Source organism: Pristis pectinata, chromosome 32 (assembly GCF_009764475.1).
Source record: "Pristis pectinata isolate sPriPec2 chromosome 32, sPriPec2.1.pri, whole genome shotgun sequence".
Classification (NCBI taxonomy): domain Eukaryota; kingdom Metazoa; phylum Chordata; class Chondrichthyes; order Rhinopristiformes; family Pristidae; genus Pristis; species Pristis pectinata.
Window position 1 is genome coordinate 16,295,218 of NC_067436.1, and position 22,468 is coordinate 16,317,685.

The 22,468-nt window shown below is 44.4% G+C and overlaps 1 protein-coding gene across 3 annotated transcripts in view; it reads left to right on the forward strand.

Moving 5' to 3' along the window:
* The window catches only part of tmem266 (transmembrane protein 266), a 153,073-nt gene that overhangs the window by 82,756 nt on the left and 47,849 nt on the right, over positions 1-22,468 (forward strand). For all 3 annotated transcript variants that reach the window (XM_052042769.1, XM_052042772.1, XM_052042770.1), the window contains exons 3-5: positions 4,091-4,279; positions 17,883-18,037; positions 19,029-19,102. In XM_052042769.1, coding sequence (XP_051898729.1) covers positions 4,091-4,279; positions 17,883-18,037; positions 19,029-19,102 — 418 coding nt within the window. The remainder of the gene's footprint in view (positions 1-4,090; positions 4,280-17,882; positions 18,038-19,028; positions 19,103-22,468) is intronic.

Genomic DNA, 22,468 nt, shown 5'->3' on the forward strand with positions numbered 1-22,468 from the left:
TGTTGTTTTGTGGAAGCAATACAGTGCAAAGAAATAAAAATCTATAAATTACAAAAATTGATGAATAGTGCAAAAAAAAGAGGAATAATGAGGTAGTGTTCATGGGTTCATGGTCCATTCAGAAATCTGTTGGCAGAGGGGAAGAAGCTGTTCCTGAATCGTTGAGTGTAGGTCTTCAGGCTCCTGTACCTCCTCCCTGATGGTAGTAACGAGAAGAGGGCATGTCCCGGTTGGTGAGGGTCCTTAATGATGGATGCTGCCTTCTTGAGGCACCGTCTCTTGAAGATGTCGTCAGTGGCGGGGAGGGTTGTGTCAGTGATGGAGCTGGCTGAGTCTACAACCCTCTGCAGCCTTTTGCGATCCTGTGCATTGGAGCCTCCGTACCAGGCGGCGATGTAACCAGTCAGAATGCTCTCCACCATACATCTATAAACATTTGTAAGAGTCTTTGGTGACATACCAAATCTCTTCAAACTCCTAACAAAGTTGAGCCACCGGTGTGCCTACTTCACGATTGCATCAATGTGTTGGGCCCAGGATAGATCCTGAGATGTTGACACCCAGGAGCTTGAAGCTGATTACCCTTTCCACTGCTGACCCCTCAATGAGGACTGTTGTGCATTTTCATGACTTCCCCTTCCTGAAGACTTCTTCCAGATCGTGCCATGGGATCCTTTTGGGTCCACCTGAATGAGTAGACCTCACCTGAAAGATGACACCTCCAACATTTCGATACTCCTTCTGTACTGCCAGCCTGGACTGTGTGCTCGAGTGTCTGTAGCAGGACTTGAGCTTGCAACCTTCTGGCTCAGAGGAAAAGCGGAACCATGGCTGAGACTTTGTTGCACAGTGGTAGTGATCTTCAGATCTCACCTGCCAGTCACAATTTAACACAAAGTCTTAACACCGTGAGACCATTAGTAGGAGAATAAGTAGTAGCACAGCCTCAGAATAAAGGGACATCCCTTTAGAACTGAGATGAGGAGGAATTTCTTCAGCCAGAGGGTGGTGTGAATCTATGGAATTCATTGCCACAGAGGGCCATGGAGGCCAAGTCATTGGGTGTATTTAAGACAGAACTTGATAGGTTCTTGATTGGTAAGGGGGTTGAGGGTCACTGGGGGAAGGCAGTGGAATTGGGTTGAAGAAAAAATCAGACATGATTGAATGGTGGAGCAGACTCGATGGGCCAAATGGCCTAATTCTGCTCCTATATCTTCTGGTCTAACACCTTTCATAAGGAAACAAGTTACACCTCTGCAGACCCTGAAACATCCCGAAAAGCAGTAATGTCTAGTTGATGTCGTAATGGAAGATTTGTGGCTGCCAATTTGCACACAGCACTATCCCACTGTCTACAAGACCACAGTAATTGTTTAATTTTTTTTTAAGCGATAGTGGATGAGGATTAAATATAGACTAGGGTACAAGGGGTAGCACCTCTGCTTATTAAACTGCTGTGAGATATGATGTGAAAACCTGAGAGAGCAGACAGCTTGTTTTAATGCTTTGTTCCCTAGCCCACACGTCCAACAGTGCAGCACTCCCTTATTACTGCACTGGGAACGTTGACCTAGGTTTTTGCTGAAGTCTCCGGAATGGGACTCGAACCCCACAACCCTTCTGACTCAATGGCAGGGGAGCTACCCACTGTCAGTACATGAATCATCACGTGCCTCCCCCAGCTAATATCTGTCCCTCAATCCCTCAGACACATTTCTCTGTGGATTTCATCTTCCTTCCACAAAGTTTATGCAAGGTGTCCATAAACCACAGAAACTCTGCTGGGGTGAAGCACCTGACTTGCTTAAACTTTAAAACACTTGCCTGTTTCTTCATTTCAACCAGTTCCATTGACTCATTGCCATAATAGCTAGGCCTCAGTTATAACAGCTCCCCTCTTCCTTTTCAAATACCTGCAACACTCCGAACCCCAGCCCCCACTCCAACCCTTTCACCACACAAACCAACCTCCCCTCCGTTGACTCTGTCCGCACTTCCCACTCCCTTAGGAAAGCAGCCAACATAATCAAGGACCCCTCCCACCCTGGTCATTCTCTCTTCTCCTCTCTCCTGTCAGGCAGAAGATACAAAAGCTTTAGAGCGCATACCATCAGACTCAAGGACAGCTTCTATCCCACTGTTAACAGACTCTTGGACAGACTTATCATATGCTGTAAGATGAACTCTTGAGCTCTTGATCTCCCAATCTACCTCGACGGGGCCCTTGCACTTTATTTGTCTACCTGCACTGCACTTTCTCTGTAACTGTAATATTTTATTCTGCATTCTGTTTTCTTTTTACTACCCCGATGTAATTATGAGCGGAATGACCTGTCTGGATGGCATGCAGAACAAAAGCTTTTCACTGTATCTCAGTACATGTGCCAATACAATTGATCCTATCTCTGCCATTCAACATCCCCTAACACCAAAGCACTTCTCATTCTGACATCCTCCCATCCCTGTATTTTATCCGTGCACCAATGATGGATTTGTTTTCAATCCTAAACTCTGGAATTTCCTTCCTAAACCTCCAGTCCTTGCTTTAGGATGCTCTATAGTCCACCCCTCTGATCACATGTCCTGGCATCTTTAAAACACTTGCCTGTTTCTTCATGTCAACCAGTTCTGTTCACCTTGCACTTTATTGTCTACCTGCAATGCACTTCCCTGTAGCTGTGACACTTTACTCTGTATTCTGTTATTGTTTTTACCCTGTGCTACCTCAATGCACTGTGTAATGAATTGATCTGTATGAACGGTATGCAAGACAAGATTTTCACTGCACCTCGGTACAGGTGACAATAATATACCAATACCAATCTCCTTATATGGGTTGGAATCAAACCTAACATTTCTATGAGTTGCTTTAGGGACATTCTCCAGTGTCAAAATGGCTATATAAATGCAAATTGTTGTTGAGCTTAGGAGAAGGCTTCTGAAATGGAACTTTCTTTTGTATCATTGCAAGGAAGAGGAATGTAGGAACACAAGAACATAGGAGCAGGAGTAGGCCACTCAGCCCATCAGTCCTGCCCCGCCATTCACTATGATCATGGCTGATCTGCCCCAGGCCTCATCTCCTCTTCCGTGCTATTTCCCAATAGTCCTCAGCCTCCCTGATCTTGCAAAAGTGCAGCTAGCTCCTCTTTAAATATCCCCAAATGATTCAGTCACCACAACCCTCAGGGCAGAGAATTCCAGAGATTCACCACCCTCTGTGAGAAGTTTTAAATAACCTCTCAGTTTTAAATAAACTCCCCCTAATCTTGTGACTTTATTGTCAGAAGGCTTTTGGCACGCTGGCCTTCCATCAGTCAGGGCATTGAATACAGAGTTGGGATGTTATGCTGCAATTGTACAAGACGTTGGTGAGGCTACACTTGGAGTATTATTTCAGTTTTGGTCACCCTGCTATAACAAGGATGCCATTAAGCTGGAAAGACTGCAGAAGGGCTTTATGAGGATGTCGCCAGGACTTGAGGGACTGGGTTATAGGGAGAGGTTGGGCAGGCTAGAACTTTATTCCTTGAAGCGTAGGACACTGAGGGGTGACCTTACAGAGTTGTGTAAAATCATGAGTGGCATAGATAAGGTGAGTGCACGCAGTCTTTTTCCCAGGGTAGGGGAATCAAGAACTAGAGGGCATAAGTTTAAGATGAGAGGGGAGAGATTTAATAGGAATGAGGGGCAAATTTTTCACACAGAGGATGATACATATATGGAACGAGCTGCCAGAGGAAGTGGTTGAGGCGGGTACATTAACAACATTTAACAGACACTTGGACAGGTACATGGATAGGAAAAGTTTAGTGGGATATGGCCCAAACACAGGCAAATAGGACTAGCTTAGATGGGCATCTTGGTCAGCTTGTGCCAAAGGGCCTGTTTTCAATAACTCTATGATTTTAATAGGACAAAGAAAGGACAGGAGTGATTGAAATGTTTGGATGTGAAGGTTTCCTAATGTAACATGGTTTTTAATTCATGTTCAGCCCAGTGCAAATGCACCCTCCAGTGCCTGGGGAGCACTGTGAGGGCCCCACCTTGTCACACACGTGCTCACATCGATCTGTGTCTCCGGCAGGCTCAGTCAGGAAGGGGGCGTGCCAGACCTGGAGATCATCTCCCAGCAGGTGGAGGAGGAGAGCCAGTGCATCGCCCCCGTACAACTGGTGAGCTTCGCCTACCGCGACCTGCCGCTGGCCACGCTCGACCTCTCGTTGGCCGGCTCGCAGCTGCTCTCCAACATGGATGACGACGACCAGCGGGAGAGGTGAGCATCCCGTCAGGGAGTTCCTGCCATATCTTTAGGAGCGTTGTGATTCATCTCTCTCCTAAGATAAGATAAGATATCTTTATTAGTCACATGTACATCAAAACACACGGTGAAATGCATCTTCTTGCATAGAGTGTTCTGGGTGCAGCCCGCAAGTGTCGCTATGCTTCCGGTGCCAACATAGCATGCCCACAACTTCCTAACCCGTACGTCTTTGGAATGTGGGAGGAAACCGCAGTCACAGGGAGAACGTACAAACTCCTTACAGACAGCAGCTGGAATTCAACCCGGGTCGCTGGCGCTGTAATAGCGTTACGCTAATATCCGGGACAGCAATAGTGGGCTGAAGGGCCTGTTCCTGCGCTGTACTGTTCTATGTTTATCGTTCTGTAATCCAGGCCATTTTGGATGCTCAGCCACTGAGTACTCTCAAGGCTGAGATCCATCAAATTCTGGGCACAAAGAACATCAAGGAATGTGGGGATCAGGATAGAAAGTAGACCTAAGGTAAAGGATCAGGCACAATCTTATTGGATAGCAGAGCAGACTGGAGGAGCTGAATGTGTTCTGAGCCCCCCAGATAATCAAGACAACCCCAGGAGATCACTCTGGTCATTGATAATTAAAATTAATGTTAAAGGGGAACCACATTTTATTCTCAGTGCAGTAGGCACCATCCAAGCCAGCCATCATTCTCCATCTAATTGCAGCTTGATTAATTGCAAATTAAATTGTTGTTGAGAAATTAAATCTGTGATTAATATTTAACAAGAAGCCTGGTACATTTGTGATCAATGTTCTCATCATCAACAAAGCCCTGCAAAGTTTCTCTGTCTTTGGCTAGTTACGTGGAATTACATGGGAGTTAATGAAATCAAAGTTAACATTGCAGCAAAGATAAACAAAACTAGATCCATTGATCATAATTGGGGTTGACTGTGAGCGCGATAATTCAGGGTGGTTCTTCCCTTTCCAAGCACGTTAAACTCGTTAATGCCACTGGAAACTGGGGCGGCACAGTTGCACAGCAGCTCCAGTGACCTGGGTTCAGTCCTGACCTCCGGTGCTGTCTGTGTGGAGTTTGCACGTTCTCCTCGTGACCGCAAGGGTTTCCCCTGGGTGATCTGGTTTCCTCTCACATCCCAAAGGCGTGCAGGTTGGTGGGTTAATTGGCCGCTGTAAATTGTGTAGGGGAGGGGTAGAATCTGGGGGGAGTTGATGGGAATGTGGGGAGAATAAAAATGGGATTCGTGCAAATGGTTGGCGTGGACTTGTTAGACCAAAGGACCTGTTTCCGTACTGGTGGCTGCCAGGGAAGTCACACTGGTGTGCAGGTAAAATGAGGTGCACATCACTGACTAGGTGACGTCCATCCCTAATTGCCCCTGAACTGAAGCAGTTCACAGTGATCACAGGTGAGCCTGGAGTCACATGTAGGTCAGACAAGGACAGGAGGTTTCCTTTGCAAAAGATGAGAGGTGAACCAAATGGGTTTTTACAACAATCCAGTGGTTCCCCGGTTACCATTATTGAGATTAACTTTTCTCTTGTTTTAACTATTTGGACTTAAGTTCCTCAGTAACCAGACCTCTGGAGAATGGTCCAGAAATTGAGGTTCTGTTCATAACCTCACAATGTTTCCAAAGTTTCTCTCAGCCAAGTAGGTACCGATTTTGAAGGGAAGCCATTGTTGTGATGCAGGCAAAAGAAAAGCAGCAATGCTTGCACAGCAAGATCCCAGGTGCAGCAGGGAGACTGATGGCCAGATGATCTGTTTAGAGAAAACAAAAACAGGAGATGTTGGAAAACACCCGGCAAGTCTGGCAGCAGCTGCAGAAGAGGAGTAAACCACACAAGAACACAAGAAAACAGGAGAAGGGTTAGGCCACCGGTCCCTCAAGCCTGCCCTGCCAGTCTATATAATCATGGCTGATATATGCTGGCCTGAACTCCTCAGTTCCCCATAACCCTCAATTCCTCGATCTTTCAAATATGTATCTATCTCTAGAACATAGAACACTACAGCACAGTACAGGCCCTTCAGCCCACAATGTTGTGCCGACAGTTTATCCTTAAATATATATCTAATGATCTCTCCACCACCCTCTGGGACAGGGAATTCCAGAGATTCACTAGCCCCAATAGAAGAAATTTCCAGTTGACCCTTCAGGTAGCTGAGCTGCCACCTGGGAGAAGTTTATGGAACGACACCGTGGTAGTACTGCTGCCTCACAGCTCCAGAGACCCGGGTTCAATCCTGACCGCCAGCGCTGTCTGTGTGAGCTTGCATGTTCTCCCTGCGGCCCATTTGGTTTCCCTCAGATTCCATTTCTTCCCACATCCCAGGGGCAGGCTGGTTGGTAACCATTGACTACTGTAAATTACCTCGAGTGTCAGTGGGTGACAGAAAAACCAGGGTGGAGTTGATTTACCTCTGAGAGGAAATAGGGTACGGAGAAATAAGTGGAGGAATGATTTTGATGGACTTTCTCTGAGAGACAACATACACTCAATGGGCTGAATGGCCTTGAGTGTTGCATGAGGAAAAAATCAGCAGCGATTAAACATGAAATTACAATAAAATGTAGAGGTTGGTGATGGGGTGAGTGGGGGGTGGGAGAAATGAAGGAGTAGCAAAGGAAATGTTGGGGTAAGGCAGAGGGGGCAGAAGGTACAAAAGCCTGAAAGCACGTACCACCAGGCTCAAGGACAGCTTCTATCCCACCGTTATAAGACTATTGAACAGTCCCCTAGTACAATAAGATGGACTCTTGACATCACAATCTACCTCATTATGACCTTGCACCTTACTGTCTGCTTGCACTGCACTTTCTCTGTAACTGGAACACTTTATTCTGCATCAACACACACAAAATGCTGGAGTAACTCAGCAGGTCGGGCAGCATCTGTGGAGGGAAATGAACAGGCGACGTTTTGGGTCGAGACCCTTCATCAGGACTGGAAAGAAAGAGGGCAGAAGCCAGGATAAAAGGGTGGGGGGAAGGAGAGGAGCACAGGCAGGCCGGCTGGCTTCAGCCCTCCTTCTTTCCAGTCCTGATGGAAGGTCTCAGCCCGAAACATCGACTGTTCATTTCCCTCCATAGATGCTGCCTGACCTGCTGAGTTCCTCCAGCATTTTGTGTGTGTTGCTCCAGATTTCCAGCATCTGCAGAATCTCTTGTATCTCCACTTTATTCTGCACTCTGTTGTTGTTTTACCTTGTACTACCTCAATGTACTGTGGTAATGAATTGATCTGTATGAACAGAATGCAAGACAAGTTTTTCACTGTACCTCGGTACCTGTAACAACAATTTACCCATTTATACAGGATTAGAACAGAATAGCAAAGGTGATATTGGTTAAAGTGTGATTACTGGACAGGATGCCAAAAGAGAGAAAACAAAAATGCATTTAAGTAGCATCTTTGACATCCCCTTGTAAGGGCATCTCAAAGTGCTGGATGGCCAATGAAGAGTTTTTACTGTTGCAGTGTAGGAGAAGTAATGAGATAGATGTGTACAAGATCATGACTGGTTTGGACAGAGTAAACAGAGGGAAGGTATTCCCATCAGCAGATGGTTCGAGGTCTACTGGACACAGATGTAAATTTCTCAGCAAAAGATACAAGGACGATGTGAAGAAAACAAAATATGTAAAAGGTTGTTCTGATATGGAATTCATTCCTGTGAGACAGTTAGGAATAGAGCCAATCTGTGCTTTCAGGAGAAAATTGGATTGGCGTTTACAGTATCACAGAGAGAGAGCAGGGGGAATGGGAATAATGGGATTGATCTATTAGGAACTGGTAGAGACTTAATGGGCCAAAGAACTTACTTTTGTGCTGTACAAATTTTTGTTTCTTCATTGTAACACCACTGGATCTTTTGCATTCAGTTTTGTGAGAAAAGCATGGGCTTGGTTTGACATCACACCCAAAAGGCAGTCCTTCAACAGTGCAGCATAGGTGCCTTGGTGCGACATGGGTGCCTCAGTGCGATATAGGTGCCTCAGCACTGTGTGATGCTTTTTGTTCCTAGCTCTCAAGAGTGACTTGAACCCACAACCTTCTGCCACAGTTGGGATCTAGCTACAGGCTCAAGCTATTCGTTGAACCACAACCAACAGACTATGAAAAATTGTCTGCCTGGGATACCCTAGTGGCTCCTGTCAACTCTGCAATGTAGAATAGACTGGTGTTCCCTAAAAGGCCAACCCACCCTTCTCCACTTGAGGTCAGAATTACCCACTTTCCCATCTCGGAATCCTGTTTCCACATGGATGTGAGTGAATCCCAGCGTGAATCGAGGATGTTGCCAGAAATGGCGAATCTTAGTTATGAGGATGAACCATCAACGTTTATTTGAAACAAAGGAGATTGAGGGGTAGTCTAATTTAGGTATAAAATTATGAGGGCCCTTGCTAGGGTGGAAAAAGGATCTATTTCCCTTGGCAGACAGGTTGGAAAGCAGGCGATATAGACTTGTTAATTGATAGATTTAAGTTAATTGATAGATTTAAGTTAATTGGTAGAAAGATTTGAGAGAAAAAGACAATTTCACTCAATGAGAGGTGCAGCTTGGAACAACAACACAACTTCCATTCATGTGGCACTTTTAACATTGCAAAAATCTGGAGGCAGTTCACAGATATCTTTATTAGTTACATGTACATCGAAACGCACTGTGAAATGCATCTTTTTGCATAGAGTGTTCTGGGGGCAGCCCGCAAATGTCGCCATGCTTCCAGCGCCAACATAGCATGCCCACAACTTCCTAACCTGTACGTCTTTGGAATGTGGGAGGAAACCGGAGCACCCAGAGGCAAAAAATGAGCAAGCCAGATAAGCAAAAGCCTGCTCAGAGAGGTGGGTGTTAAGGAGTATCTCAAGGGAGAGGGAGGTGGAAAGGCAGAGAGGTTTACGAGGTGCATTCTGGGGCTGGAGTCCAGATAGCTGAAGGTCTCATTGTAGAACGATTCAGAAGGGTTTGAGAGTGCAGAGGGCCAGATGTTGCAGAGGTAGGGAGGGGATAAAACCATGGAAGGATTTGAAAATAAAGGTGGGAATTTTAAACTCGAAGCATTGCTTAAGCAGAATGCAGATCAAGCAGCACAAGGCTCAGAGGCTGGATATCCTGCACTAAGTAGCTCCTGACACCCCAGAGCCTTTCCACCACCTACAAGGTGTAAGTCAGGAGAATGCTCTCCACTTTGCCTGGATGAGTGCAGCAGAAAAACATAGAACAGCACAGGAACAGGCCCTTCGGCCCACAATGTCTGCATCAAACACGACGCCAAATTAAAATAAATCTCTTCTGCCTGCACATGATCTATATCCTTCCATTCCCGGCATATTCATGTGTGTATCCAACAGCCTCTTAAACACCACTATTGTATCTGCTTCTGCCACCACCCCTGGCAGCCCGTTCCATGTGCGTATAAAAAAAACCTGCCCTGCACACCCAACTCTCCTTTGAACTTTTCCCCTCTGACATTAAATGCATGTCCTCTAGTACTTGACATTTCTACACTGGGAAAAAGAGTCTGTCTACCCTATCTATGCCTCTCATAACCTCAAAAATTTCTATCAAGTCTCCCCTCCGACACTCCAGAGAAAACAACCCGTTTGTCCAACCAGCTCATATGCTCTGATTGGGGTACCATTGTCTGCACCCTTTCCAAAGCCTCCACATCCTTCCTATGGTTAGGCGGCACTTAGAGTATAGTGTGCAATTCTGGCCACCCCTGTTAAAGGTGTATATAGTTGCAACATGACTTCCTGACTCTTGTACTCACTGCTCTGACCATCGAAGGCAGGCATACCATACGCCTTCTTTACCACCCTATCTACTTACATGGCCACTTTCAGTGAGCTGTGGACCTGGACCCCAAGATCCCTCTGTGCATCAGTGCTGTTAAGGGTCCTGCCATTAACAGTATACTTTCCCCTTATTCAGGTCAGCATCATCCAGGAGAAAGCAGCTTACCTGAACCACGAGCTTAAATATCCATTGCGTCCACCACCAGCCCACAGTGGCTGCAGTGTGCCACATCTACAAAATGCACTGCAGTTACCTGCCTAAGTCACTCTGACAGCACATCCCCAACCCAGCACCTCTACCACCAATAAGGGCAGTAAGCACGAGAACCACTCCCTGCAGGTTCCCCTCCAAGTCGCACACCATCCCGACTTGGATATTACTTTGCCAGTGCTTCATCCTCACAGGGACTAAATCTGAAAACTCCCTCCCCAACAGCTCTGTGGGAGCACTTTCACCGGAAGGGCTACAGCAGTTTAAGAAAGTGATTCACCACCACCTTCTCAGGGGCAATGAGGGAGGGGTAGTAAATGCTGGTCTTCCCGGTATCACCTGTAGTGCAAAAATGAGTAAATAAAATAAGAATAATGGGTGATTATCTCATGTTTGCAGAGAGCAGAACAAGTGAAGCAGTCAAGTCTTGGGGTTAGAAAGGCATGGAAGAGAGGATGTGAACTGAGGCAGGGGTCAGGTCAGATGATGTTACGCTTATCAGGCATCTTTTACAGAAAAAGATACAAAACAGCCAGAGCTGTCTCTATCGATTTGTGCACACCCCTCATCGTGTGCCCTTGCATACAACAGTCAGTAGATATTATGTAATAAAACAGAAAATGCTGGAAATACTCTACTTGCAGCAGTATCAGTGGAACGAGAAAGAGGATTGACATTTCAGGTCAAAGACACTCTGTCAGAGCTAGAAAAGAGTCAGAGTTGTTTTCTTTCTCTCCCACAGATGCTGCCTGACCTGCTGAGTGTTTCCACCATTTTCTGTTTTTAAAGCTGCAGTCGAGTACACCTGTGCACAGGTGCAATGAAAACCTACTTGCAGCAGTATCACAGGCACATAGCATCAGATAAGCAGCATTCATGAGAAAAACATAAACATAAATTATACACAATTTTTACAAGAAAAAAATTAGAACTAAAAACAAGTCCCTTTTAGTGCAAAGTGATCAGTGTGGTCATAGTGTTGCTAAACTTCCAGTATCTACATTCCTTTAACTTTCATTCAGTTATTTATTCTAGCTGAGTATCTCTGTGTGATGTCTCCGCTTGCTGCCCGGAGATTACCTGGCCAAATATTGTCAAACTTTTCAATATTTATGAAGTTAAAAGTGGTACTTAGTTTTAGCTCTGCACACAATCAGCAGGGTGAGGGGTGGCTGTGGTAATAATGACATCTGGGTTGAGCTGTTATCATAGTTTTATAACCTGATTTTGACTCATTCATAAACAATCTGTTGAACAAATGACTTTCACAGATGATATCTGTAACTTTAATAAAAGGCAAACAAACAGCACACAATTAAGGAGAGTGGATTGTGTTGAAAGGAACATTGGGAGGTCGGTAAGGCCAGATTGTGTATGCACGGGTGTGTACACCACATACATACACGCACACGCACACATAAACATATACATACAGAAACCCACATATATACATGCACATAGGCACATAATCATGTACAGACATCTTTACATGCATGCTATAAACACACACACATACACAGATATACATATACACAGAAAAATATGTATACACACACACACACAGATAAACATATACATACAGAAACCCACATATATACATACACACAGGCACATAATCATGTACAGACATTTTTACATGCATGCTATAAACACACACATAGACAGATATACATATACACAGAAAAATCATGTATACACACACACACACACACACACACACACACACACACACACACACACACACACACACACACACACACACACACACACACACACACACACACACACACACACACAGCCTGCCTGCTTCCTTCTCTCCAGGGACTAGAGGAGGAGGCAGCTCTTCCTGCTTATTTAATTAGTGTGCAGTGTAATTTATCTCGAAGGAGCGCTCAGGGGCATCTTGTTATCTAACAGGTCACACACACCCGTCTACTGCAGGAGTAGCCCACAGCAGCAGGGAGTGCAGTCACTTCAGCTGAATATTTCCAGTGATTTCTCTTAGTATTTAATTTAATATCTTGAGGGGAAGAAGATAATTTTGATGGTTGTTTTCCTAGTGTTGCTTTGATTAGCATTTCTCTGTCTATTCCAAGGCTGCAGATTAATTGGCCCTGAGCATCTTCAGTAGTGGAAATTCGGGTTTTTTTTCAACCCTTTTCCACTTTTCTCTCCTTAATATTCTTGCATTTTAACACTCAAAATGAATCAAAGTGTACAGGGATCAGGTGAGATTGTGGTTAAGTAAAGCATCAGTACAATACTTCATGACAAGAAGACTTGAAGGGCTGCTAGCTTTATTGTGAAGCCCCTAAGTCACAAAAGGGTTGATATCCACTATATCCAGTATGCACTACATGATGTGCAATCACTATTCTGCATAGCAATTTCAATATGGTGAACACTGCATGGTCACACATGGTCAGTATATTGTGTGTAGCCTGAGCATACATATGAATATGTATTATATGCATATATGCATACATATGAATATGTAATATATGCATATGAATATGCTCCTGGACCCTGCTCCACCATTCAATGGGATGGTTATTGGTTTATTATTGTTGCATGTACTGAGATACAGTGAAAAATTTAGTTTTGCAAGATCATTTCAAAAACGTAAGTACTTTGAAGTACAAGGGAAAAGCAGTAGCAGAATGCAGAATATAGTGTTACAGAGAAAGTACAGTGCAGGCAGGCAATCAGGTGCAAGGTCATTACGAGGTAGATCGTGAGGATAAGAGTCCATCTTCAGTGTACAATGCATCGGTTCATCTTATGACAGTGGGATAGAAGCTGTCCTTGAGCCTGGTGGTACGTGCTTTCAAGCTTTTGTATCTTTTGCCTGATGGGGGAGAAGAGAGAACGACTGGAGTGAGAGGGCTCTTTGATTATGTTGGCTGCTTTTCTGAGGCAGGGAGAAGTGTAGACAGAGTCCTTGGGGGGGAGGGGCCAATTTCCATGATGTGCTGAGCTGTGATCATGTGATGTACCCCATTATCTTCATCCCCGCCTCCCCTTGATAACCTTTGCCTGCTTTTGCTCATCATAAACATATCTGCCTCTTAAAAATATTCACAGATTTTACTCCTATTTCCCTTGGAGGAAGAGTGCCAAAGACTCTCAGCCCTCAAGAGGTGCCTTTCCTCTGCTTTAACTGGGTTACACCTCATTTTTAAGGCCCTTGTATTCTTTATGGTACAGTTAGTATATAACGTATTGCAAAGTCATCATTTAGTTCATGGTACAATCAGTATATAGCACAGACATTGCATTATACCAATTGTCTTCTTCTTAGGCATTCCCTCAGGATCAAGGATTTTGCTTGTTCTCCAGTTTTGTGAGTTCAGAGGCGGCTGATGAGGTCAATGTGGGATCCACAGGGTCTTCCACAGATGGGGCAGGAGGTGCCTGACAGAGTGGGCAGTTTGTGAGCTGCCACACTCCTTCTGACGCTTACACAGGGCTTCCATGTGCTCCCAATGCATTAACTTGAGGTTCTCAATAACATCCCAAATGCTCCTTGTCTACTTGGAGCAGTCAACGGCCAGAGGTTTCCATGAGTCAGCAGAGGATCTTTCATTTTCCCAATGAGTCTTTTGGCACATGATTGAATCTTTTCCTCTGTCTACCTGGTAACTTCTTCCTGTGACGCAGCTTGGAACAGAGTTTGTGTTTCCGGAGTCTGGTATTGTGCATTAAATTTGGCCAATGGGGCTGACTGAGCATAATTAGGCCCCTGGTACTGGCCAGAGGATACTGATGTTGGTTCACTATCCATCTAGTGAATTTGGAGCATTTTGCAAAGACGGCATTGATGGTATCTCTCCCATGCCTTGAGATGCCTGCTGTAGGTAGTTCAGGGGTCAGAAGATAGAGACAGCCAGGGGTCACTGAGGTTTTGAACCTCAAATATCCTTTTGCTCAACCAACTAAATGTTATGCTGGTGACTGAAGTCAATGGTAAATTTCATCATTGGTGTTGGCCTTCAGTAGAGGTGGCTCCCATGATATGGGTTCACATTTTTCATGGTCTTATAAAAATCTTTATGGTTGGAGGGCAGTGTGGTGCAGTGGATGCAGTTTGGTAGAAGACTTAAGTCGTACGGATGTTCAGTGTGAGGCCATCCTTTTGTATACTTCAGTCTATGAGTTGTTGATGGCTTGGAGCCCAGCCTCTGAGTGTGGCAGGTCATGGCTGCTGAGGTCCACATGATCTTCGGTCTGGAGTGTAGTAGTCATAGGTTGAATAGTTTCCCATTAGTTCTGAAAAGAACCTCCACTTCACTGGAAAGTTTGTTGGAGGTGAGAAACGACATTGTGGCAGGAAAGACAGGAAAGTGTTGGGGTAATAATGCAGCGGTGTTTGACACTGGTCTTCGCTGAGATTGGTTCTGTTGTAGACCTGTTGGTTAGAATCATGTGGTGCAAGCTGTGGGCAGTTGAATTTTAGGAGAATTCTTCACCATCTCTTCTAATTGAGTCAAAGGCTTTAGTGAGATCAAAAAACGCTATGTATAGTTTCAGTATATGGTATATATAATTGTCATTAGATGTGGCTCTCTCTATATATTGTATATAACGTACATCATATTGTATATAAGATATCTTATATGATATAGTCAGTATTTTGTGTATACAGTATGGTCAATATTTTATGTAGTACTAGTCAGAATACGGTATACAACAGTCATGTCGTATTATGGCTAGTCAGTATACTGTATATGATAGTCAGTATACTGTGTATAGCATAGTCATTATATTGTTAGTCTATTGGAAATGGTACACTGTGTATTGTCTGTAACCCTGGTCATTATATTGTATGTTGCACAGTTTGTGGGGAGGTTATTCCACTAGGAATGCACCCGACAGAACCCTGTCTTGGTGGCATTGTTTAGTATGGCTTTCAGTTATTTTTCTCTTCAGCCAGAAGAGCTCCAAAATGCATTTGCAATCTCAGCACAATCCCCTCCCCTACCTGTGCCATCCACCCCTCTGTATTTAATCCCTTCCTCTGCCATCACCACACTCTGGAGCTGATCACCGTGCACCCCGACATGGTACTTTGCTGTCAAATTTTATTCGATAATGCGAGAGGGAGAGAGGGGTGTGAAGGGGTATTTTACTACTTTAAAGATGCTGTAAGAATGTAATACTGCTGTTATTGGTGACTTGTTTTAGCCACCTGCTTGGTCTCCAGTACCTGATACAAAACAACAGTCCAGGCTTTTGCCAGAGGGATCAGTGATGTCAATTGTCCTTGAATAATCACCCACACATGCCCACTATTTGACACTTTAAATGCACCTTCAAAGTGAGAGCATGTCACTGAGCACTCTAACAGATGTACTGTTGAAAGTATCCTAACCAGTTGTACTGTGGTCTGGTACAGCAATTCAAATGTGCAGGAACATAAAAAGCTGCAGAGAGTAGTGAACTCAGCCCAATACGTCACAGGCACATCCCTCCCCACCATCAAAAATATCTACATGAGGCACTTTCTCAAGAAGGTAACATGTATTGTCAAAGATCCCCACCATCTGGGCCATGCCATCTTCTTGCAGCTACCGTTGAACAGGAGGTACAGAAGCCTGAAGTCCCACACCACCAGGTTCAGGAACAGCTACTTCCCTTCAACTAGTCGGGTCTTGAACCAACCTGCACAACCCTAATCACTACCCCAGTATAGCAACACCATGACCACTTTGCACTACAATGGATATTTTTTTGTTGTAATTGTGTTCTTTTTTGTATAATTTTCTTATAATTTATATTGTTAATTTATGTTTTTGTTGTGAATGTGGTGTCTCTGATGCTATGTGCCTGTGATGCTGCTGCAAGCAAGTTTTTCATTGCACCCACTGTCTGTACGTTCTCCCCATGTCTGCGTGGGTTTCCTCCGGGTGCTCTGGTTTCCTCTCACATTCCAAAGACGTACGGGTTAGGAAGTTGTGGGCATGCTATGTTGGCGCCGGAAGTGTGGTGACACTTGCGGGCTGCCCCCAGAACACTACGCAAAAGATGCATTTCGCTGTGTGTTTCGATGTACTTGTGACTAATAAAGATATCCTATTTTATCTTATAAACTCGACTTTAACTTTCTTGAGGACACACTTACCCACATGGTCCAAGCTTCACAATAGCTCCTGCCCATTTGTACTACAAGGTGTCTCACAGTTCACGCTTGCCCTCTGGTGTGAAAAGGTTTTGACTGGAGCACAGATTGTGATGAGATAGAGCTGTAATTATGAAATGTTTGCACTCTGTGTTAATTGTTGCTTGTGTTCAAGAGCACTTTTCGCTAATTAAACTGCAAAATATCCAATCTGTCGCACTGTTCAAATATCTTTCTTTGTATTGGTAATTAATGGAGTGATTGTAGGGTCACAGGGAGAATGTGCAAACTCCACACAGATAGCACCAGAGATCAGCATCAAAACCAGGTCTCTGGTGCTGTGAGGCAGCGGCTATATTAGCTGTGCCACTGTGCCAACCCACCAGGAGATTTGGAAAATAAATCCAGTTAAATAAAAGGGAGAAAAATTGACCCTCTGTAATAGTGACCTTGAAATTACCCTTCTGTTGTTTAAAAAAAAACATCTGTTCTTCAGGGAAGGAAATCTGCTAACTTTACCCAATCTGGTCTATATGTGACTCCAGACACACACTTATGTGGTTGATTCTTAACTGCCCTCTGATATGGTCTAGTAAGGCATACAATTCTGAGGGCAAAAAGCCCCATGAATGAATAACTCAAAAAAGAATTGCACATTAAATCACACAAAGCGCTGGGGGAACTCAGCAGGTCAGGTAGCATCTATGGAGGAAAGTGGATGGTTGACATTTTGGGTTGAGACCCTACATCTGGACCCATCTGATGCTGCCTGTTCCTCCAGAGCTTTGTGTGTTGCTCTAGATTCCGATATCTACAGTCTCTCGTGTCTGCATTCAGTCGGATTGGCTGAAACATGTCTGATTCAATATGCCACCATGTTAAAGGGGATTTAGTCTACCAATACTGCTCAGGGGCTGTTAATACTGGGCAAATCTGTGGCAGCCTCATCAGATGTAGACATTGTTGCATTTCCAACATAATTCAGTTTTACACATCTTCATCTAAATAAGATATCTTTATTAGTCACATGTACATCGAAACACACAGTGAAATACATCTTTTGCATAGAGTGTTCTAGGGGCAGCCCGCAAGTGTCGCCACGCTTCCGGCGCCAACGTAGCGTGCCCACAACTTCCTAACCCGCACGTCTTTTGGAATGTGGGAGGAAACCCACACAGACATGAGGAGAACAGACAGACAGTGGCTGGAATTGAACCCAGGTCGCTGGCGCTGTAATAGCGTTACTCAGGAGGGCTTTTCACCCATTGATTAGCTTTTGTTTCTCAGTTGGATTTTTTAATACCTACCTGCCTGACTTGATTTGATCATGTATAAATGCTTACAGACCAAAATTATGCACTTATTGTGTCGTGATCCAAACGTACTGTCAAATGTCACTGTGTCACCCATTAATGCTGACCCTCTTTGTTCTACACCCACTAACACCCCAGCTCGAATTGGCTGAAGCCTTGTTGTGGGAGGCGAGCAGCGGTATGGCAGGTGGTTCTGCTCAGCGTTGGGCTCAACTGCTTCCTGGTGGCGGCTGTGGTCCTAGTCGTCCTCCTCCTGACTCTGGAACTCCTCATTGACACAAAGTTGCTTCAATGTGAGTACTCACCCCAGTGTTACTCAACGTGGGCCCTGATCTGGGTGTGTAATATCACTCAGTGTGAGTTCTCGCTCCTGTGTGAGGACTGACCTATGTCTGATATTACTCGGTGTGTGTGTATGGTTCTAAGTGTACAATGTTATACGTGTATACGGACCCCAATGTGCATTGTTAATCAGTATGTATGGACTGTCCTCAGTGCCAACCCCAATGTTACTCTTCGCCTGTGTAATGTGTTACCAACAGCAGGGCTGTGAAACACTGAGTACAGATCCCAGTGTGTAACATTGCTCAGTGTGAATATTGACCGCAGCCTGCAGTATTACTCAGTATGAGAACGGACTCCAACATGTAACATTACTCGAGAAACAAAGGACTGCAGATGCTGGAATCTGGATGAAAAACACTGTGATGCTGCCTGGCCTGCTGAGTTCCTCCAGCATCATAGTGTTTTTCATGTAATATTACACCAGTGTATAATGTCGCTAAGTATGAGAACAGATCCCAGTTTGTAACGTTACTCATTGTACAGACCGCACTGTGTAATGTTGCTCAGTATGAGTACTAACTCCCATGTGTAATGTTGCTCAGTGAGTACTAACTCCCATGTATAACGTTGCTCAGTATTACTAACTTGCATGTGTAATGTTGCTCAGTATGAGTACTAACCCATGTGTAATGTTACTCAGTATGAGTACTAACTCCCATGTGTAATGTTGCTCAGTATGAGTACTAACCCATGTGTAATGTTACTCAGTATGAGTACTAACTCCCATGTGTAATGTTGATCAGTATGAGTACTAACTCCCATGTGTAATGTTGCTCAGTGAGTACTACCTCCTGTGTGTAATGTATTACTCATTGTACTGACCCCATTGTGCAGTATTAATGAGTGAGTGCTGTGTGCCTTTCTGTTTTCTCTTTCCTGGAGAAAAATCTGCCTTCTTTTCTAATTACTATTCTCCCTCTTTTTCTTCTCTCTTTGAAGTTACCAGTGCGTTCCAGTTTGCTGGAGTCATTCACTGGATAAGTCTTGTCATCCTCTCTGTCTTCTTCACAGAGGTAGGTGTTCAATGCCAGCCCTCGGGTTACTGGCTGCTTGTTAAACTGTGATTCTTGCTGCACTTGATGCAGCAACGTGAACTCATTTACTGGTGACTCCTTTGGCACTGCTCAAGGTGCCAACTATCATTGGATGTATCACTGGAGGGTTTATCATGTGACCTGCCAACTCCTTCTGCCCTACTGGTCACCTAAAACATCCAATCCTGAGCTATATTGGTTCTCCCAACCAATTAGGATCGAAACAGGCACTCTATTAGCCAATTGGAAGCCAATCCTCCTCATGTGGTTTATTCCCTCATCTCCAATCCCTTACCAGCAATTATTTGAAATAAAACTAAATAAATGACTTTACTTTTAATACCCAATGACTTACCTCCTGGGTTTTGGGCTGGAAATTAACTCTCTGTTGCAGGAGGCTACAGGTCAGTTCAATGGCTGCAGAGTATTTGGTGTGCCCAGAAGCTGTGAAATAAATCCAGGTGTTTTTGATGCATGTTCATCCATCACTTCTCATTAATTTCATTGTCCGTTAATCTCTCCAACAAACCAGCTTGATTCATGTCACCCAAGGAACTTGGTTAACCCAACACTACCTCGGACTATATTTCTTTCTTTCTCTCAGCTTGCACTAACGTCGTTATGTTTATTTTGTCATGTAAATTATGTATAATTTTATCAGATGAGGGTCTCGACCTGAAATGTCGACAGTCCATTTCCTTCCGTAGATGCTGCCTGACCCGCTGAGTTAGAACGGAGAACAGTACGGCACAGGAACAGGCCCTTTGGCCCACGATGTCTGTGCTGACCATGATGCCAATTTAAACTGTACATCTGCCTGCACATGGTCTATATACCTCCATTCTCTGCCTGTTCATGTGACTGTCTACATGCCCCTCGAACATCGTTGTCGTATCTGCTTCCACCGCTTCCCCTGGCGGCATGTTCCAGGCAGCTACCATTCTCTGTGTAAAAAAAACATGCCTCGTAAATCTGCTTTAAACTTTCCCCCCTCAGCTTAAAGCTATGCCTGTTAGGTATTTGACATTTTCACCCTGGGAAAAGGACTCTGTCTACCCTATCTAAGCCTCTCATAGTTTTATATACATTAATCAAGTCAGCCCTCAAGAACAGCGCCTTTTGTGTTGTTCCATATTCCAGCATCTGCAGTCTCCTGTGTCTCTATGTATAATTTATGTTAAGTTTATGTTAACTTATGTTTGTAATGCACTGTACTGCTGCTGCAAAAAGCTAACCCTGGGTATGCATGCCCATGACAATAAAATTGAACTACCCTTCACTGGAGGTCCAGCCCAGTTCTATTTTACTGGGTAACGCTCCTGCTTCTGGATAAAAAGGATGTGGCTGAAGTCCCAGTTCAGATAACTGAGCACAGAGGTCAAGGCTAGTGCTCCAGTGCATCACTGAGGAAGGTTTCCACTTTCAGATGTGCCGTCTTTTGATGAGACATTAGCTCAAGGCCTGGTCTTCCCTCTCAGATGAGGATTAAAGACCCCATGCTACTGTTTTAAAGAAGCAAAGGGATATCGTCCTCAGTGACCTGGCCAACATTTATCTCTATTACCAACCTCACCAGAGTAGATGATTGCAGTAACAAAACGCTGGAGGAACTCAGCAGGTCAGGCAGCATCTATGGAGGGAAATGGACAGTCGATATTTCTGGACTGGTGAAGATGAAGGGTCTCAGCCAGAAACATCAGCTGTCCGTTTCCCTCCACAGCTGCTGCCTGACCCGCTGAGTTCCTCCAGCGTTTTGTTGTTCCAAATTCCAGCATCTGCAGTCACTTGTGTCTCCTGGATGACTGCAGTGTTGCCTGTGGGAGCTTGCTGCACACAAATTGGATGCTGTGTTTTCTAGAATAAAACAATGACTGGTCTTTCGTGATTCATTGGCTGTAAAGCACTTGGAGACATGTGGAAAGGGACAAGAAAGGTGCTATGTAAATGCAAGTCTCTGTTTTTCTTTGCCTTTGCTTTTGGCATCTGCTGGCTGTTTTTGATTCTGTTTAAAAAAAAGAAAAAAAAATTGACACATACAACATTGCACCTGATCTTTATTCAGACTAAATGTACCTCGCTAGTGTTTTTGCATTGGTGATATGGCAATAATTCAAGATCAGGTGATTCGGAGCGACAGGGAAAAAAAACTTGGAATTAATTGGAAACTTCCCGCTGACTGAACAGCCCAGCTCATCTTGATGTTTCTTCCTATTCATTCAACGGCCCTGCATTCAGACACTGGGCTATTTCATTCACCTTAATGTCTCCATTCATCAGTCACTCCTATTGTGAAGCACCATGATGAGGAAAACTGATTTTGCAGAGTGATTTTGAAGGTCTTTTCATTGTGGACAACAATTGTAACATTAACCAAGGGGTGAATTCAGCTGAATCTGCCTCTGCTCTGCTCTACTTAGTGTTCCTCAGCCTTTATGGCTTCTTTCACATGGCCGGGCCAAGCAACAACAGAAAAGGTCTTAAAATTTAGAGTTAAAGCACTAATTACAAGTTGTTGTGTTGATGAGAAGCTCACACATATTGAGGGTCCCTGAATGAGTGTAATGGGCATAGTTGGAAAGGTCTGTGGTCAGTCAGATTCTACTGAGAAATTGACTGTAGTCTCTGATTGAACAATCAGATTGTACTCAGATTAAACTGTGAGAAGGTCAAGAGATTTTAATTGATGGTCAGCGTGGACTCAGTGGGACAAAGGGCTGTTTCCACTCTGTATGTCTCTTTAACTCCTTTGGAAACAAACGCACCACACATGAGAAACATCAGAAGGATCTTGCAGAGAGTTTAGCGTAAAATCCCCTTGGCATTTTAACCAAAATATTACCAAGTTTGATTTAATAAATTTGACCCCCAGATCCAACAAAGCGACAGGGTGTGAAGCTGTGCTTTGCAAAGAACAGGTTGCAATTTCCTTCACCTTATCCACATGTAAAATCTCTCACCTTCTTCCAAGGGGTTAAGAATAAGCTTCCCAGGCGACCAGAGCCATGAGTGAAGTCAAGAACACAGGAGCAGGAGGAGGCCACTTGGCCCATCAAGCCTGCCCCACCATTCAATTTGATCACGGCTGATCTACAATGGCCTCAACTCCTTTTCTGTGCCAGTTCCCTGTAACGCGCAATTCCTTGATCTTTTAAATACTTATCTCCCTCCACCTTAGGTATTCCTAATGAACTCGTCTCCACCACCCTCTGGGACAGAGAATTCCCAGAGATTCACCACCCTCTGAGAGCGGACATTTCCACACATCTCAGCTATAAATGACCAGCCCCTTATGTAGTAACTCTGGCCCTTTGTTCGAGACGTCCTCACTTTGTCACTGTGTGGAAA